The sequence below is a fragment of the Triturus cristatus genome, chromosome 4_1 (genome assembly GCF_964204655.1).
Source record: "Triturus cristatus chromosome 4_1, aTriCri1.1, whole genome shotgun sequence".
Lineage (NCBI taxonomy): Eukaryota > Metazoa > Chordata > Amphibia > Caudata > Salamandridae > Triturus > Triturus cristatus.
Window position 1 is genome coordinate 1,270,084,122 of NC_140585.1, and position 20,264 is coordinate 1,270,104,385.

General features: G+C 46.0%; 1 protein-coding gene across 1 annotated transcript in view; it reads left to right on the forward strand.

The window, feature by feature from the left end:
- Positions 1 to 20,264, forward strand: part of NCKAP1L (NCK associated protein 1 like) — a 1,693,457-nt gene that overhangs the window by 1,477,872 nt on the left and 195,321 nt on the right. Inside the window, exon 30 of the mRNA XM_085654768.1 lies at positions 6,804 to 6,893. Within this exon, the coding sequence (XP_085510894.1) occupies positions 6,804 to 6,893 (90 nt within the window). The remainder of the gene's footprint in view (positions 1 to 6,803; positions 6,894 to 20,264) is intronic.

Below are 20,264 nucleotides of genomic sequence, written 5' to 3' on the forward strand. Positions count from 1 at the left end.
GATTTTGTGTCGGACTGCTTCAAAAAAGTGATGCAACTCGATGTAAAACCAGTGTAAATCTGTGTCTAAACATTTTTAAATTACAGATTCAAAAAAGACTTTGGGGCACATGCATCAAGGTATGACTTTGCGAGTCCTTAATTGCGATTATTAAGGAATAGCAATTAAGGACTCGCAAATGCCTATGCATGCAGGAATCGCAATAAAAATAGCGATTCCTAAACATTCCTGAAATGCGACTCAAAAAATTCTGAGTCGCAATTAGGGAATGGCTTCCCATTCTTTCTTATGGGCCTACAGGCCCATAGGAATGAATGGGAAATTGCATGCGCAATTTGCGAGTACCAATAGGTACTCGCAAATTGCGCATGCAATTTCAAGGGTGCAAGGGTGTCAAATGGACACTCTGTTGCACCCTTGAAATTGTGGTGTGCACCCATGTTGTGCACACACATGCCCCAAGGTCATGTGTGTGTGCAACCTGAAACTTTGAAAAATTACCGAACAGTTCAATTGCTCTGTAATTTTCAACCCCAAATAGCGAAATCGGTATTTTTAAGTGCTTCTTGCATTGCATTTAAGGAATTGCAATTTGCGATTCCTTAAATGCAATCGCAATTTAGGAAATCGCTATAAATTACGATTACCTAAATTGCGCATTCCTAACACTTTGATGTATCGCAAAATGGCCTTTTGCGATCGCAAACGGCTGATTTTTGCAAATCACACCGTTTGCGCTCACAAAAACCTTTGATGCATGTGCCTGTTTGTTACTTCTATACAATCCAAAATACGGGAAAGCTAGAATTAGAGGTTGTTCTTCCTTGCTAGGTGCCCCACTTGCTGGAGTTCCCTAAAATTCAGAGCTATCGGATCCTACCTGCATTTTAGAAACATAGCTAAAACCCTTACTGCTCACTCAACATTTGTAATGAAGCTGCACTAGCTTACTGTTTTTTCTCCCTACTCTTTTTGTCTTAGAATCAGGAGAACTGACGAGTGGTAATCTACACTTTATTATTGAGATAGAGAGTTAGATAGATAGAGATATGGATAGATAGATAGATAGATAGATAGATAGATAGATAGATAGATAGATAGATAGATAGATAGATAGATAGATAGATAGATAGATAGATAGATGGATGGATGGATGGATGGATGGATGGATGGATGGATGGATGGATGGATGGATGGATGGATGGATGGATGGATGGATGGATGGATGGATGGATGGATGGATGGATGGATAGATAGATAGATAGATAGATAGATAGATAGATAGATAGATAGATAGATAGATAGATAGATAGATAGATAGATAGATAGATAGATAGATAGATAGATACCACTACTTACCCCTGGTCAACATGTCTATCTCCTCTCAAGTCACCACCTGCACCTCTGCCCCCATGAATCACGATCTCCAACTCCCCGACGATCGTAACCCTCAGCCTTCCCCACAAACCCACCCCCAACAACATCAAGACCCTGTCCTGCCAGCTCTGAACACTAATTACACTACCCCACCCGTAGGCATCAAGAGGATGAAACCACGACCTACTGCACCCCTTACCCAAGATCCCTAACAGAGGCAACATGGACAACAGTACCAGCAAAAGGCCCCAGAACATAGACACTCCCTCCACCTCAAGGGACGACCCTACACACGACTCTCTCACCCCGGCCCGGAAAACATGGCACAGCGGCTCGCCCTACTAGAAGGCCAGGTAGAAACAATATTCCTGGGATTAAGTGAAATCTTAACCAACCTAGACAAGGCCCGAAAGCCCAGGCAATCCCACCCCAGGGCCCCCACTCCGACCAGCTCACACCAACCAAAAGCGCCCAATTGGGTCCGTATCCAACCTCGTGACACGGATACAGAGACCCATAAGTTCTATTTCTGAGAACCTGACACAGAGACCCATGAGAACCTAAGCCGCAATGTCCTCAGAAGAAGCGGCCGCTCTAGCCTCAATGTACGACTCTCCCCACACAGCCACCCCAAAATCCAAGATCCAAGTGATCACGGGTGTCGGGAGGGATCACCCCCTCCCTAAAATCCCAAGGCCCCGCCCTTCCTCACCACCATTCCTAGGGCCGCCTCCCCGGGTCAGTATAGAAGAGCCTTCCACCAACTGCATGCTCATAAACTGCAGATCAGCCTCCAAGCATGCAACTGAACTAGCAGAAGGCATCCTCTCTCATGACATAGGCATCGCGTTCATCACGGAGACCTGGCTAAATGAGCTCTCCTCACCAAGCTTAGATATGCTTGTGCCCCTAGGCTTTACCGTTATCAATAAAGACAGAAAAGATCAACGAGGTGGAGGTGTAGCTATCATACACAAGTACAACATCACCATTGTGGAAATAGACACCTTCAAGTACAGCACCTTTGAATGTCTGACCACCAACATCAAGATAAAAGACAATAGACCAATACTTGCCATCTTCTCTATCACCCCCCAGGCAACAAAGCTGCATTCTGGGAACACTTCTCCGACTTGATTGCCCACTGCTCACTCGGAGACTCTAGCAACGTAATTCTTGGTGACCTAAACCTACAGTGGAATGAAGAGAACAACTCGCTAATTCAAACCCTTAACAATCTTCTACGTGATAACAACCTATCCCAACACTGCTCAGAGGAAACACATAATAAAGGAGCAAACTTAGATACCATTATTGCTCAACGAGACACAGTTACGATCGACCACATCCTACCAGTGGACTGGTCGGAACACCACATCATCTTATTCCGCATCAACCAAAGAGTGATATCACAGCCACCTGTGCAAGGCCTCCCGAAATGGGCTAGAAACCTAACCTAGATTCCCCTTGTTGTCCTAGGTGAAAGGATAAGCTCGCTCCTCCCCAGTGCCAATGAGCTCCTCACACAACTGAACTCACCTTGCTCTACAACTCAAACATGGTGGACATGCTCAATCAACTAGCCCCCCTGAAACTAAAAAAAAGCAGGGTCACTCCTTCCAGATCATGGTTTAACTCTGACATCAACTCCGAAAGGAGACAACTAAGAGCCACAGAAAGACGCTGGAGGAACAATCCTACTGTTCTCCTCCGCGAACTCAGAACAGTTCACAGGAAGTAAAACAATCACATCAAGAACAAAAAAAACACGTTCTTCCACACGGCACTAGACAGCGCTAAGAACAGACCCAAGGAGCTCTTTAACATCATCAGGCAACAAACCTCCAAGCCTGTTAAGTCCTCAATGCTGGCTTCCAAAGAACTGTGCGACAACTTCGCCAATTTCTTTAATGACAAGATCAACAAGATCGAACTCTCACTGGTCACCACCAACTCCCCCCCTACCAATAGTAGCCCCTCTGGGGCGTATGCCATTGCACCCAAACCTTCCACCAAACCCTGATCACTCTTCCACCCCATTCAGGAATCAGAGATAGTCAAATTGATCTCCACCTCCAAACCCTCATCTCACGTCCTAGATCCTTAACCCCCCCAACTGACCAAAAGGCTGAAACTCTCCTTAGCACCGCTCTGGTGCAAGATCAACAACAGCTTCCTGAAAAGTGGAATTGTTTCTGACTGCCTTAAAGTTGGACAAGTCACACCACTTCTGAAAAAACCGGGCCGTGACATAAAGGACCTGAATAACTTTAGACCGGTCTCCAACTTACCTCTTCTTTCCAAAATCCTGGAAAAATGCGAACTTCAACAACTAACCCAACACATGGATAGCATCAAACTCCTAGACTCACACCAGTCCGGCTTCAGAAAAGGCTGCAGCACTGAATCCGCGATCCTCAACGTCATTGACGATATCCTCAAATCACATGATTCGGACAATTTCTGTCTCCTCATTCTCCTAGACCTATCAGCAGCACTCGACACGGTCAATCACAATCTTCTCATCAAGGCCCTCCAAGAAAGGGCCGGACCTGACAAGGTGGTCCTTCACTGGTTCTCCTCCTTCCTACACAACCGCACCCAAAGAATCCAAATCAAAAACTGTATGTCCGACCTACTCCTAGTCACCAGGGGAGTCCCCCAGGGCTTCGTGCTCTCCCCGCAACTTTTCAACATTTACATGGAACCCCTCACCACCCTACTCAAAAAAGCCAACATTCCATTCCATCTGTATGCAGACGATACTCAGATCTACTTGGAAACCTCATTCAAAGACTTAACGACACATTGAGAGAAGTCCAACACTGGCTGTCAAGTAACCACCTCAAACTGAATCAAGACAAAACGAAATTTCTTCTCATCTCGAACAAAGAAGATAACCTCCAAATTGCGGAATGGTTAAGAGCTATCGATGCACTCAACGGGAACCTCACCCTGGCCGATTCTGTGAAATCACTAAGTATCATGCTCTACCCGAAACTGGACATGAACAAACACATTAAGAACTCAGCTAAGAGCGCCTTCCTTAACCTGAAGTTACTGAACAAAATAAAACCTTTCAACCCGCCCAAGTACCTCAAACAAGCCACCCAAGCATTGGTGTTGTCAAGACTAGACTATGGAAATGCAGTCTTCTCAGGCATAGCAAAATCTCATCTTGCTCCCCTCAAAACAACTCTCAATGCCGCAGCCAGAATGGTAACCGGAATCAAGAAATTTTATCACATCTCACCTGCACTCAGAGAACTAAAGTCGCTCCCAGTTGAAATGCGGGTGAAGTTCAAAACAGCCTGCCTCACACACAAAGCCTTGCACACCGGCAAACCGAAATATCTGGCTTCCAAACTCAAAAAAGCTGGTCCGACCAGGAATCTCAGAAGTTCGGACACTCTGCTTCTCATCCCGCTGAAAACACGCAAACAAAAAACCTTTGCCGGTTACGTGCCCAAAGTCTGGAACTCTATTCCTCCTCACATCAGAACTATTCCATCTTTTGCAAAATTCAAAAATCAGCTGAAAGTCGTGTTCCTCGACCGCTCCCTAGTGAACCGATGAGTACAGCCAGAACACTGAAGCAGACACCTCGCTACGCTTCGACTCTGTGTCCTCAATGACTTCTACACTCGCCGCGCCCCGGACCCCGTTCGTGTCACGCCTCCCCGAAAGTGGAGCTCCACTCAGGACAGTAACTTTCCTCTAAGACGTTCAAAGACCTCAGCGCCTCATGGCTACACTGCTACCCATACTTGCTATGAATGTACTGTGTTATTTTCTGCAATACAACTGATGTAAAGCGCTCCAATGCCCTCGGGTCTGGCCAGCGCTATATAAAACTTCTAAATAAATAAATAAATAAATAGATAGATAGATAGATAGATAGATAGATAGATAGATAGATAGATAGATAGATAGATAGATAGATAGATAGATAGATAGATAGATAGATAGATAGATAGATAGATAGATAGATAGATAGATTGATTTCATGGTATCTATGCCCCTCCTTTTCTTTCTATGTCTTTCCTCATCTCCTTTTCTTTCCCTCTTTTTTGTGCATTTCTATCAAACCCTCTTTTTGTCTATCCGTATCTCTCTCTCTCATTCTTTCTTTTCCTTTTTTTTCTTTCTGTTTATTTCTGTCTTTCTCTGACTCTTTCTTTTACTACTGTTCCACTATCTAGCTTACACTCTGTTTCCCTCTCTATCTCTCTCTACATCTAATCCAGTTGTTATCTCTCCCTATGTTCTGTTTTCTTTGTCCGTCTTTCTCTTCCTCTCTTACTCTGTCCCTCTTCTCTGATCTCTCTTGTCTTTTGCGGTCGTTCACTGACTTGCCTGGTGTTTCTCTGACACTCCTTGTATCTGTTTCTTTCCTTTTCTTTCTCTGTCTACTTGTTTGTATTTCTTTCCCTCTCCCTATCATTCTCCCTTGTTATCCCCGACTCTCTCTCTCTGTCTTTCTCTTTCTCTCTCTCTCTCTCTCTCTCTCTCTCTCTCTGTCTCTACCTGCCGTTTACAACTATGCCTTGATGGTATTGCTCTTTCCCTGTATCTATCGCTCTTCCTTTGACGTTCCCATCTTTATCACTCATCTTTCTTTGCCCTTCCCTGGATCTGTCTCTCCTTGGCTTTCTATGTGTCTCTCTCTATTTTTCCATGCATCTTCCCATCTTTCTCTCTTTCTCTTTCCACGTTTTTATCACCCCATCACTACTTTTCTCTGTCCCTCTAGTGTAATTCTTTCTCTCTCCTCAGCCTCTCTCTTTGCCTCCCGTTTCTTTCTCTCCGTCTAATTCTCTCCTTGACTTTAGTTGTGTCTCCCTTTCTTATATTCTTTCTGTTGCTGCTGTTTCTCTATCTCCATGTGTTTCTCCCCATCTCTCGGGCTTTCCTTGCCCTAGGCAGTTCATAATATCCTGGGTGAACTATAAATGGACGGGTGTTCTGGTTATATATTTGTGTAACTGGCGAGCTGAAAGCATTTATCTCTGAAATGCTGTCAGTGGCCTGGACCACAGAACCACAATGTTTTGGATGCATGGTGCTTTATTTTTGTTTTGCATGAAAATTAAAAAGAACTTAACCTAACGCGTAATGCCATTTTGCCAGTATGCTCACTACCTGATATGACGAATCTGCCCACCCAGCGGATATCAAAAATACCTATACACGAATATTGTAAAAATGTTTCTATCACTAAAATCAGATCTGCTTAACTGTAACAGAAATGTGGCCATGACGTGGTACCTTAAAGGCTTCAGACATACGTCATCCAACATTTCTGTGGGGCAGCACAGATTAAGTAATAGTGAGCGTAATGTACAAATATATAATGCGAGATAACCCAACGTATCAGAGGCAATACTTGTTATAATTAAAGTAATTTTTTTCTCTTAAATATACAGATTTCTTCTGCAAGTCTTTTGCAACTTGGACAAGAAACAGATCGGTTGAAGTCAAGGAACAGGGACTCAATCTACTTACTCTTGCATATTGTAAGTAGTTACTGTTTTATATGTTATTGTTATATAAATCGGATTTAAAACCTTGAGATGCAAATATTGTTATCATAGAACCATGATAGAAACATCTACTACTGTGGCAGTATTTTTTGCACAGTATATGGGTCTAAAACGAACACAATTCGCGACATACGATGCCTATGACTGTTCCACAATGAGTACAGTAAAAATGTACCTCGATCTTTGTTGGCATGAACTTGGAAGGTGAAATTTGACCCGGAAATGAGACGTTATAGGCTCGTTTTTTGTTAGTAATCATTGCAATGAGGACAATACCATGGCCCACGGAACTGTTCTTGGTGTGAGGGAATGGAAAAGTGTGCCATGCAATCTTTCAGAATCAGGAAAAGTTTGATTTTGTTACACGTTAAGACTAAGGGGTATATTCACAAGAACGTGTGCTAAACATCACCCAAAAATGTTAACGCAACTTTACACATCGCAGCCTATTGCGGGAAAATAACCCTGTGTCAACGTGGAATTCACAACAAGTCGGTACCATGCGATAGTCTGCCGAACCGCGGACAATGTCCATGATACAACCACCTCAATGGAGATAAAAACACAAACCACAACACAAAAAACCTGCGATGGGCCAAAGCGCGATGAGGAAATCAGCGATAAGCAGCGCCAGGCCTGCAACACACACCTGGCAGGTGGGAAAAATCACCATAAAAGTAGAAAAAACACCCAAACACAAACTGACCAACACACAAGCACCATGGAGGCAGCTGGAGCAGGCGCAGAGGACGAGTACAACCCCACAAGCACCCTGGACGACCAGCCCGGGACCTCTGGGACAGGGAAGGGCAAGGACAAGAAGAAGAGGAAGATGAAGTTCAGTCCGCAGGTGAACAGGATCATAGTCCCCTCCAACGTGTCATTGGGCACCAAAACTGAAATATGGCGGGACATCGTGGACAAGGTGAATGCCGTGGGAGGCGATGGAATGACATCAAGTGAAAGACCAAGGAGAAACTTGCAGCCAACCAGAAGGCATCAATACAGACAGGAGGTGGGGGCCCAGCGTCACAGCTCATGCTGGATGACATGGAGGATCTGGTGTCGAGAGTCATCAGTGTGGATACTGTGGCCGGAGTCGGGGGACCGGACACTGCTCGACAGGACACAACGCAACCGCAACAGGGTGAGTGACCACCAGGTGCTGGTGAGACGGGTGAAGGTGGCCACGATAGCACACATGCACAATCAACCAGAGCACAGTACACACCCTCAATGACTCTGGGTCATCGCCCAGATCTACAGACTGTCATAATGTACAATGCCATGCTGTCTGAATGTCAACATGTACCATGCGGCTACATACATGTGAACACATTGCAATACACCATCTCTCCTTCACATTGCAGGGCCATCGTCAACACCCCCTGCAGAGCAGTCCCAGCCACTCTTCAATGATGACGAGGAGGACAACCCCAGAATCGACGCACAAGCCCTCCTAGGCATCATTGACATCATCCGCAACTCACTTCCAGGATCAGGGCTGCCCAGCTGCATCGAGGAGACCCCACCCTCCACCCAAATCACCCAGCAGGAGGCACCCACTGCTCCGGCAGTCTCCCAAGACCCCCAGAAACAACACACGGCCTTCCAATGCCGTGTGCTGGAGGGCCAGAGGGAGACGTCTGAGGAGGTGCGGGTGGGGTTCGACCTCATGACTACCAAACTGGACGCCATCCATGGGTGTCTAGGCCAGCTCCATGGTCTCCAATGAGCCCTGACTGACATTGCTGTAGTCATGACGTGGAGAGAAGAACACCTGTCCGCTCAGAGGGGCTCCAGCGATACCAGCCGTGAGCTGGCACACATGCAGAGGCTCATGGAGGACATGGTGCGGATGGAGGCGGAAAGGATGGCAGCCACCGCTGCACACCAGCGAAATGTAGCTGGGATCTACCATGCCCTGCAGATCATCATCATGGCATTGCTGCCACAAGGCGTGGCGATGATGAATGCTGCTGCCCCCACACCATCCTCATCTTCGCCCCCTTGTGTGCCATTGCCTCACAGTGCGGCAGACGTATCCACTCCGGCACCTGATGTGTCAGTGCCTCAGCCGGTACTGCAACACCCACAGGTGGGGCAGAGCACACATGCAGGAATGAGGACATGGATGGGTTTGTGATCAGGAGGCACTAGCATTCATTTCCACCATGTGGCCTGTTTGTGCTTGGTGCCGCACATGGCCCCATGACCCCATGGCCTTCCACTGACCCCCGATACACTCTGAAGCACTTACCTTGGACCGGGACAAAGACTGCCATATCCTGTTTGATGACCAATGACACGGCAACCAGACTGCGGACTGTACCCTTCCTCTTCCGCAGTACTTGTCATCCCCGGATGGACTCTGGCTGGCCCTCCACGGGCCCATATTGTGTAGTGTGCTTGGCATTGCCCTGTACCGCTCCAGCTGCAAAACTGCACTGGATGTGCAATCAACATCCAGTAATGCACTGCTGTGTTATGTCTTTCATCATTCATGTATGAATGTGTGGATGAATGTAGGGACAGTGATTTCCCTTGCGTCAATGATGCTCATCCTGTGGGATGCCAGTCAGAGGGTACTACATTGCATTTTGTGTTCTGGGTGCCGCGGACACTACAACAGGGACACACGCATCAGTCACTTCCATGTCCGGACATGGACTGAACCACGCCCAGAGCCCACAAGTCATTTTTGCAAGCCCTGTGCTGGTCCGGCGACAGCAGGCCAGACCACTTCGCTTACGCTCTGTGGGGGGGCCCTCATTGCTAATCGTCGCAGGTGTACTCGCTGGTGGTGTGCAGGTCACTGGTCTAGTTGTCAGCATGTAACAGCCACTCGCTGAGGGCAGGTTTGCACACACACCACACCCATCCGGCACAGGAGTCACAGGCCATGTGACTCTGCCAACATAAGGGGCCGACGACGTCACATTCCACTCAGACGGTGGTGACTGGATGACAGGCGCTCCACGGTTCTCAATCATAAAGGGCCCATGAGTTGTTGCGCATAGGGTTTGTCGCACCCAAGGCCTTGCGGCCATCAAAGGCCTACCACCAGGTGGTGCTGACTGGGGTTGCACAGGCTTAGTGGCACCCAATGCTTTTCGTCCGGCACAGGCACCCCGCCACAAGACAGTGACTTTGGGCGCACCGAGGTAGGGGCACCTTAAATGCTGAGAGGGTGTGCAGCCTGCAATTATGCCCTGTCCCGGCTGTCTGGACAGCTCAGGTTTTGTGTGCCCTGCTGGACCACAGTGTAGGCCAGAGCCAGCAGGCAGCGCGGGCCTACCGCCACGTGGCGTCGATCCCAGAGTTAGTGGCACCTTTTGGGCTGAGGTGGTGTGCAGCCTGCGATGAAGCCGGGTGAACTGGTATGTCCTCTGCCATGGAGTAATCAAGACCAAGCACCAAACGTGAGACCTGGTGGCCTGCAGGGCTGCATGGTGTGGAGGGTGCCATGTTCGCGGGCCCCGGGCTTGTGGCTTGCAGCGGCACGTGGTGGGAACTCCTGTCTGCACGCCGGTGGCGGAAGGTGAGCAGTGAGGCCTGGGTGTTCATGGGCAGGCATGCTCCGATGGGCTGCGGGAGGGGCTGGGGTGCCTCTGTCAGGGTGTGCATGAGAGGGCAGGCAATGGTGGCTTGTGCAATTGTGTGTACTGTGCCAATCAAGTATCTGGACTCTGTTTCAGATGACGGGTCTGTCTCAGATGTGTGACCTGGTGAACTGCAATACATACCGGCAAGTGGTTGGAGACACACCGTTGGCAGCAGGTTCGCAGTGTGGCCTGGGTGCGCAGGTGTGGCACTCTCTCTCACTCTCCCTCTCTCTTCTTCTTCTCTCTCTCTCTCCCCCTCCCTTCTTCTCTCTCTCTCTCTCTCTCTCTCCCCTCTTTTCTTATCTCTCGCCCCCTCTCTTCTTCTCTCTCTCTCCCCCTCTCTTCTTATCTCTCTCTCCCCCTCACTTCTCTCTCTCTCTCTCCCTCTCTTCTTATCTCTCTTCCCCCTCTCTTCTTCTCTCTCTCTCACTCTCTCCCTCTCTTATTTTCTCTCTCTCCCCCTCTCTTCTTCTCTCTCTCTCTCCCCCTCTCTTCTTATCTCTCTCTCCCTCTCTTCTTCTCTCTCCCCTTCACTCTCTCTCTGTCCTTTGATGTGCACAGGACACACCTTCTCATCATGATTTTTGTCTTGTAGGCTGTGACCTACGGATTGTCCTGAGGGGAGCCGCCATGTGTCTTCATTTCAGTTCAGTGTTCATGTTAAGAAAGTTTCATTTGTAGCTTCGAAAGTGAATGTGTGATGCTCATTTTTGTGACGGCAAATGCATGTCACCAGTTGTGATTGTGCGACATCATGCAGATTATTTTGTACATGTTTAGGTGTAGCTGATGTGGCATGTCTTTGGTCGGGTGGGTGCTGGAGAGGGGGGTCCTGGGGGTGGTGGTGGCGGGTGTTGTTGCCCTTTCGGCCCTCTGGGCTGCATGTTCAGTTGCCCGGGTGCATCTGTTGTTCTTCAGGTGTGGCTGTGGGCTGAGCTCCCTTTTGTGGTGCAGGCTGTCATCCGACTTTGCACCAGGTCGGAGCAGGTGTTATTTTCCAGCTGCTAACGCGCCTTAGAGCCTGTTTTGTGTTCTTATGGCAGATCTGGCTGGTCGTTGAGAATGTTGTGGAGTGGCGTTGTCGCAGATTTTGACACCGGAACGCCTACTCTGCATCTCATTAGCGATAGTTGCAGGAGTCATCTGTGGTGATGTTTTTTGCGGCTGCTATCGCGGGTTAACTGGTGCTGTGGGATGTTAACACCAGCTTGTGATTGGGGCGATATGTTTATCGCAACTTTGGCTGTGATAAAATGCCGTTAACTCCGCGATAGAGCCTTGTGAATATGCCCCTAAATCTTCTTTATACCTATTTCTACTTTATCTTTCTTTTTTTGAATATAACAACAAAAAGATTATGTCTTCATTCTAAAACACGTAACCCTTAATTCCAAGTTGTGTAGCACAGAGTGAGATATTCAGCTGGCGTTGCAAATATATCCTAAGGTGAGTTTTCAAGTTAGATTGCAGCATCACATGTAATCTCAGTATTCAGCACACCAAAATCTGCATGTGTTGCCTTTGTTCTGGACCTTTTCCGATACATTTTGGGAAAATAGAGCTGCCAGAATCGATCATGGGAAAGGAGAAGTGGTGTAATATTGATCACACAACTAAGAACTCAAAACTATGCACAATTTAGTCACCAGTTCGTGGCCAGGACCTAAGTAGGAAGTTTACAACAGCTCTAGTATTTAATTGGAGACTTTTTAAAAATGAAGTTGTAGGCCAGAAATATAAGAACAGATGCCATAACTATGATGGGCATATGCGTGACAATTAATTTGAATTGAAAAAGGAGGGGTTTTTGTTTTTTCTTTAAAATATAAAAAGAGAAATGTATCTTGTTAAAAGTTTCTGAGCATCGCGCATGGACATTAACATACTCCTTGTTTATGAATTAACAATGATTTCTATAATGGATGACCAGGACTACAAGTAACTTTTTCATCTTTAGTGTTCCCTTTACTGGCTACTCAGTGAAGGGCAAAGCCCAGTCTTGTTAACCAATGTTAATTTTACAGAAAACTTTTTCTTTTCAACAAGAAGTTTTATTAGTTGTTCTGGGAGCACACACCGCACAAAGGTGGAGATATTCACTGATCGTGAATATTTTCGAAGATCCTATTATGGAGAAGCCATATTTCCATCACCTCAAAGCATTTAACATTTGTTCATTTATTAGAGGAATTGGGAAAGACACATGTCACTACATACCAACTAGGGAGGCACAGGCCACCCTTGCCAGCTCCACCAGCCCGTCTCTGGCCCTAGACTTTTGGGCTGCTCCTGATCCTCTTTTTATCCGGCGGAGCCTGCAATGTATGTCCGATTCCCGGTGGAGCTGCTCTGACAGCTATAGGGGAGACAGGCTTTGGCACCCCGCTATGGCCGTCACCTACCCAGCCGGACCTCCAACTTATGTCTCGTCTCTTTTTCCGCTGCAGACTCCAACATTCCCCAACACCACCCCCCCCCCCCGGACTCCCTGCTCTCCCTGGCCCTTTCTCTTTTTTTCATGGCTCTTGTTTTTCATGGTCACTAATAACTCCTGTATTGAATTTGTAACCTTTCTGTAATTAATGTGATTATTTTTTTAACTTGTAAAATGCTGTTTCCTTATGTAAAACGCTCTGATACCTCCGGGTCTTGCCAGCGCTATATAAAACTCATCTAAATAAATAAAATAAATACCACTCTGTCTTGGGCCTGGTATGGATTCGTCTAACGTGATGGAGTCCTGAATAAAGTAAACAAACAACATTTACTATATAATTTCACAAACAGAATTATCTAGAGTACTGTGTATATGAACCTTGTAGAACTGGGTACCAATCTGCAGCAAAGTGTGCTTGTGAATTTCAAACGTTTCGCCTTGAATACTATGGAATGCATTTTGTAGTATATTCAGAAACACCAAAGTCTTTAGAATGAATGGAAGATTGCCACTTCACAACCATTCACGGAGCAAACCCACAATCGAAGAAATGTCTTTGTTCATACAAACACCTCTAGCAAAAAGCAATTAATTGAATAGATTAGGCTAATACAATGAAGATAGTTTTTCAAAGATGATCATAGCATAATTCAGTCTTTCAATTGTCCGAGACACGAGCGGATGAAAAACAACTTCCATCTTGGAAATGGAGAACGTTACTGCATTTGATATTATATAAATGCAACCAATATCCAGGATATAACCATTCTGAATGGCTAAATGTAAGGAACCATGAATGTATCTGAATCATATCCTACTCTGACAAACACGTGATGCATACTGAGTTGATGCTCCTAACACTGATTTTCACAGTGGCTAGCTAACAATTAAGCTTGGACAAACATTGATATGGATCTCACTCACACATGTGATTTTGAGGGGAACAGAAAAAAGACGCGAGCAGAGGCTGTGTGGAGAAGATAATGTTCATACCAGTAAAATGAAGGAGAAAATAATAATCAGTAACTAACACTGAGAGAAGTGGAGAAGGAGATTCCAGCTAAAAGTGAGGATGAAGTATGAGGAGGTTTCACATTAGAGTAAGCTATTAAACACAGCTGCCATCAAAGGCTGGATCTGCCACTACTGCCACATTCTGTAGTATGCCTCTGCCTTCTGCCATCCCCTGCAATGCATATTGCATTTTTTAAAATCTGTTCCTTCAAACACACCTTCCTGCTTTGCATAGAGGAGCAGGATCGCCAGCAGGGAATGCAGCTCACAGAGCTGTAACATCACAAAGTTTGAAATCAGGAAATAAAAAAGCATTAAAGACAGGCCTTAAAAACAGTAGAGGTCTTTAATACATCCTGACACAGAACAGACTGGCTCTATTACGCCTCATCTTCAGGAAGCAGCGGAAGCCTGATCTCTTCAACGTTTATCTCATCCTCAGATAGCAATAGTTTCTCCCCTCTACATGTCTCATAATAGGTCTCCTCCCTTATCTTGTACAGCTCCCTATCCTTACAGCATGGTTCCTCCTTTATAAAACACATGCATACAAATATTCACACTGGCTAAAAAACAATCATTCTAATTTGACTAAATCAGAAGGCTTCGTCTGCAACTGTCGAGCTGCAGAAGCTGTGGCGCTCGACTCTCCCATCTTCAAACCCTTTCTGTGCATGCCACCTTGGGTGATGGAGTGTCAAAGCACTGTGATGCAGCACTGGTCTCATGAGGGTACTTACCTCACTGCTGTGCCTTTTCTCCCAATGCTACCATAAGGACTCGTAATATGGGCTGTGCTGGCGTTTCGTCTCTCTGACAGGAATTTCCTGAAATGCTAGAATGTAATGGGACCTAGTTGTTTGAAGGCATTTCCCATTCAAAGATGGTTACTTTCTATCTTTTTTCAGTGTCTTGCAACCCAACTCTTAGTAGAAAATTGAGGGTCATAGGATACTTCCAGTGTGGTCCCTATAAAAGAAGTGGCTTAAGAACACTTGTGCTGCAACACAATCAGGAGTACTTTTTCATCATGTTCCTATTTTTGTAGCAGGGTTTTTCTCCTGTCCTTGAAATATCTTCCTTAGGATTCTTTTCACTCAAGTATCTACTTGCTTCAATTTCCACTCTCACTGCCAGTCCTGACCTCTAGTGTCAGAAGATGTCCATTCCTCCGTAGTCTTTGCATGATTTTTGCCTTTGGCTTTACCTCCTGGGGACTCCTTCTGAAAGGCACGGATTGCATTCTGTATAGTTCTGAGCACCATCATCACCTTGGCTCTGGGAAGTGGTAGCCCTTACCTCTGGCATAGGAAGACTGGGAAGCTAAACTTGACCAGCCGTCCAGCCATTGACAAGTTGTGGTACCCACAAATCAGAATAGAAAAGGAGAAGATAAATCCCATACCCTGGTCTTCACAGGATCCTCAACAGGCGCTTCTGGAGATACTACAACTGTCTCATGAGATTCAGTATCTGAGGAGCGAAAATCTGACCTTAAGATGCCATGAGGGTACAATTTGTCTTTCATCCACTTCAATTTTGTGATAAGAAGGCTAAGGTGGGTTACCAGATTGGAGCTTTGACTAAAGCAGCATTGGCTTGGCCTACACCACTGGTCACTTTTAGAGACCTCAGTCTAAGCAGTCTTTCCATTTTTTTAAAGAAAGATTTTAGATAATGTTTGAGAGAGGGGGGCACGAGATTTCTGCCTTGTGCAATGGTCAGCAGGGAAATGACTAGGTCCTAACTTATTTCACCGTGTTTAGCTAACTGCTGAGATTACTTGGGTCAAGAAGTCCATAATGACCATTTTTCGTGGAGGACTCTGAAAGAGGATTAAAAAAACCCTCATTCATTTAGTCCACCCTTTAACCCTTGCTGAGATAATTAATTCAGCCCTCCTTACTGAACACTGCCTACCAAAACGTTAGTCAGAGAAGTACAGGTCCCGGACTCTTATAGTCACCAGGAGCATTAAAGATTTCACGAGAGGATGGAAAGAGATCCTGAGTAACCTTCACATTCTATTAATGGAGATCCCATTCAGATTGGCTCAGCTTGAGGAGCGCTTTTAGTGGCAGAGAGAGAACACTGGCTGAAGAATGGGCTCTGCATGCACTATAGTTCTTCAGACCACCTAGTATAAGGGTTTAGTGTGCCACTTATGTCCACAGAAGCCTTTGAGAAACTGCAACGCCTCTCCTTTGTAAAAGGGAAAAGGATGAGGTAACATAGATTTGCTTTTGTTGGCTTATTTAGAGATTCCCATTCCTGACTGGCACTACTTCCTATGTGGGATAGCCTTATGTAAGGAAGATCTTTTGAGGCACCCACTCTGCTCATTTGAGGAGCTAGAGGTCTGTATATGGACAACAAGTGGATGATGGAAAGTGATATTCCACAAGTTCTCAGGAGCAGGTCCAAACTGTGGATATATTCCACGGATTCAGTAAAAGTTCTCCGGAGCAGGTCCAAACTGCGGATACTTCTCCACTGGTCTTCGGCCCATGGTGTTGACCTTTGATGACCATAAGGAGTTAGTGTCATTTGATATTATATAATGTCAGCTGGTTCTATTCTAACATTGAGGGCCCCCTGTCTTGCCTGACACAATTCATATGTGAACAAGGATAATTCATATGGGTAACAAGGGCAATCTTTCTATATTCTGAATTCTGTCACGAGCATTGCTACACCTCACAGAATTACTAGTATCCTGTAGAGGGCCTCATAGTTAAGCCACAGAACTCTAGTACTCTCAGGGCCTTATTTATTAGGCTCCTTGTGCCACCGGCACATCACTTTGTGTGACGTTCCGTGGTGCAGGAGCCTGTACGATATTCATCAGACAGCACTACGACACTTTTTTGGCTTAATGCTGCCTGATAAATATTGTTCCCTTCAACGCAGTTTTCTGCGTTAAAGGGGCTTGCAATGGGCGTTGCGGGGGGTGTTCCCAGAAACATCCATGGCTTTTTGACACCGTCCCATATTTATGAGAAAATGTAAATCTGAGGCAGTGCCAAAAATGTATGCCTCCCTTGGGAGGCGTAAGGGGGGCACAACGAGGAGAAATATCTTTATTTCTCCTCGATTTTCTTTTTTCTATGTGGGCTGCATTCTGCAGCCCACATAGGAAGAGGAAAAAGGCTCTTGTGATTGTTTTTGTGCAGGAAGGTTTCCTATCCTGCACAAAATCAATCCCCCCAGCGCAGGCACCCTTGCACCATGGTGCAAAGGTATTTGCGTTGGCGCATGGCATTCCCATTTTGGACAGGAGAAAAGGACAGGAATGCTCTGTATCTGATAGATACAGCGCATTTCTGCCCTTTTCTTTTGCCGTAGGGCATCGCAGCAGGAAGGCCTGCGGTGCTGCCCCATGGCAAAAACTAATAAACGAGGCCCTCACTCCTTACTGACCCAGTATTAATTATTACCCAATAGTTTTGAGAAACCAAGGAATTGTCCCTGCCTCCTCACAAGGAATTTGTTTGTGCAATCCCTCTCGAACCATGAGTGACTGACCCCTTTGGCAGGGTTTATTCTTTACTGGAGCTAGAAAAGGAAGTTTTGAGATAGCATCTCTAAGAAAATCTGCAGAATGGTCTCATTGCACAGACCACCTCTCCAGTTTAGATCTTGCAAGGGCTGAATACAGTTACAACGAAATATTTTTAGCCTCTTCCCTTAATCCGAGACATCCTGGAGTCTGTATTGGAGGGTGGGGCGGGGTAGTATTTCCAATAAGCTAGATCTCAGTGAAGCTTGCCACTTGTTCCAGATTAAAGCCAGAGATAAGTTTAATATGGCCTCTGGGACCCTGGGGCATCATTTTGAGTAAAGATTAATGCCTTTTGGTTTGCACAATGCCCCAGTCATTTTCAGAGATTCATAAATCACATATTCTCTGACATGCTCAAATAACTGGTAAAAATGTACTTGGATGGCATTCTTATCTATTCAAATGATGTCCAGGTGCACCATCAATATGTAGTTCAAGTCCTAGACAGCTTAAGACAGAACTATCTATACTGAAAACCAGATAAATGTGAATTTGAAACATTCTGGGGAGGAATATCTGAGCTTCAAGTTAAGTGCATGAGGAATTTCTATAGATGTTCATGAGAGTTTAGTCACTGTGGACTGGCAAACTCAAGCAATCTTTTCTGGGTTGGGCCCGTTTTTATTTGTAATCCATTGGAAACTTTGCCAACTTAACCAATGCGGTACAAAAGAGGGTGGTGATGGACGGAGCATCAGAACCAATCAAACACTCACACCCAGTCAACAGATCTGTGTTTGATCCATCACCGTTCTTTAGCCCACTCTGCCACCCCAGTTCAGACATGGCCATATGCAAATCAGTCTTACCCTGTGCCTTATGGGAACAGTCCAGCCCGAACTGCCAAGCCATGCCTTCCCTGGACCGGAAACAAGCTTCCTAGGACCGGTTTCTGGCATTTCAGCCGTCTTCATCCAGGCTTGCTTGAATCCAGTAGCAAAGTGAGCAAGGGACTCACGTCTGAGCATACCCTGCCAACTTATGTCGAACAAAGCGGTACAAAAGAGGGTGGTGATGGACGGAGCATCAGAACCAATCAAACACTCACACCCAGTCAACAGATCTGGGTTTGATCCATCACCGTTCTTTAGCCCACTCTGCCACCCCAGTTCAGATATGGCCATATGCAAATCAGTGTGACCCTGTGCCTCATGGGAACAGTCCAGCCCGAACTGCCAAGCCATGCCTTCCCTGGACCGGAAACAAGCTTCCTAGGACCGGTTTCTGGCATTTCAGCCGTCTTCAGCCAGGCTTGCTTGAATCCAGTAGCAAAGTGAGCAAGGGACTCACGTCTGAGCATACCCTGCCAACTTATGGCGAACAAAGCGGTACAAAAGAGGGTGGTGATGGACGGAGCATCAGAACCAATCAAACACTCACTCAGACGTGAGTCCCGTGCTCTCCATGCCACTGGAATCAAGCTATCCTGGCTGAAGAGGGGTGAAACCCCGAAACCGGTCCTAGGATGCTTGGTTCCAGTCCAGGGAGGACCTGGCTTGGCAGTTTGGGCTGGACTGTTCCCATGAGGCACAGGGTCAAGACTGATTTGCATATGGCTGGGTTCAAACTGGAATGGCATGGTGAGCAAAAAAACGATGGATTTAGGCCCAGATCTCTGTACTGGGGTGAATGTATGACAAATGTTCTGCATTCTGTCCATCAACTGTTGTTTTTGCATTTGTCACCCCGAGTGGGTCGCGTATGCTCAGACGTGAGTCCCGTGCTTTCCATGCCACTGGAATCAAGCTATCCTGGCTGAAGAGGGGTGAAACCCCGAAACCGGTCCTAGGATGCTTGTTTCCAGTCCAGGGAGGACCTGGCTTGGCAGTTCGGGCTGGACTGTTCCCATGAGGCACAGGGTCAAGACTGATTTGCATATGGCTGGGTTCAAACTGGAATGGCATGGTGAGCAAAAAAACGATGGATTTAGGCCCAGATCTCTGTACTGGGGTGAATGTATGACATTGTTCTGCATTCTGTCCATCAATTGTGGTTTTTGAACTTAACCAATGAGCATACAAGCCTTCAATTACCTAAAATCAGAGTTTACATAGGCCCCAATTCTATGGGATCTGAACCCAACAAAGCACTTCCTGATTGAGACTGATGCCTTTGTCAGAGCTGTAGGGGCTGCTCTTCTGCAACTTAAAAATAACAGATTGGTACACGCCATATTGAATCTGTTTCATATAGTTATTAAATGTGAAAAGAAGTAGTCAGTCTTAGAAAGAGAACTCTTCGCTCTGAAGCTGGCCTCCTCAAAATGAAGTTATTATCAGACAGGGCACTCATTGGAATCTATACTTTCCCAGGAAGATGCAATGTAAAAACATTTGTCAAACCCTTTGGGCATATTTGTTCAATCAATATGACATAATCACTTACATAGCAGTGTCAAGAATTTCGCTGCTGATGCTCTATCCCAAAGGTATGCAGAGTTGCCTCTATTCTATGACCAAAGGGTAATTCATCTGCAAAGGTATCCAGGGGGTTGTGCAATGTTTTCAAGAAAAAGCATAGACATGCTATACCAAAGCACAAAGTGATGAGACAGAAGAGCTAAGAGAGACTTTAACTGTAAGTAGTAAATTCTATATGAAGGCAAAAGAATACATTTTTACAAACCAGGAAGTGAGATTAAAGGTTCTACAGATGTGTCATGATACTTCTCTTGCTGGTCATAGGGAAGTGTAAGGCAACTTTGGAATTACTTAGACATTTCTGGT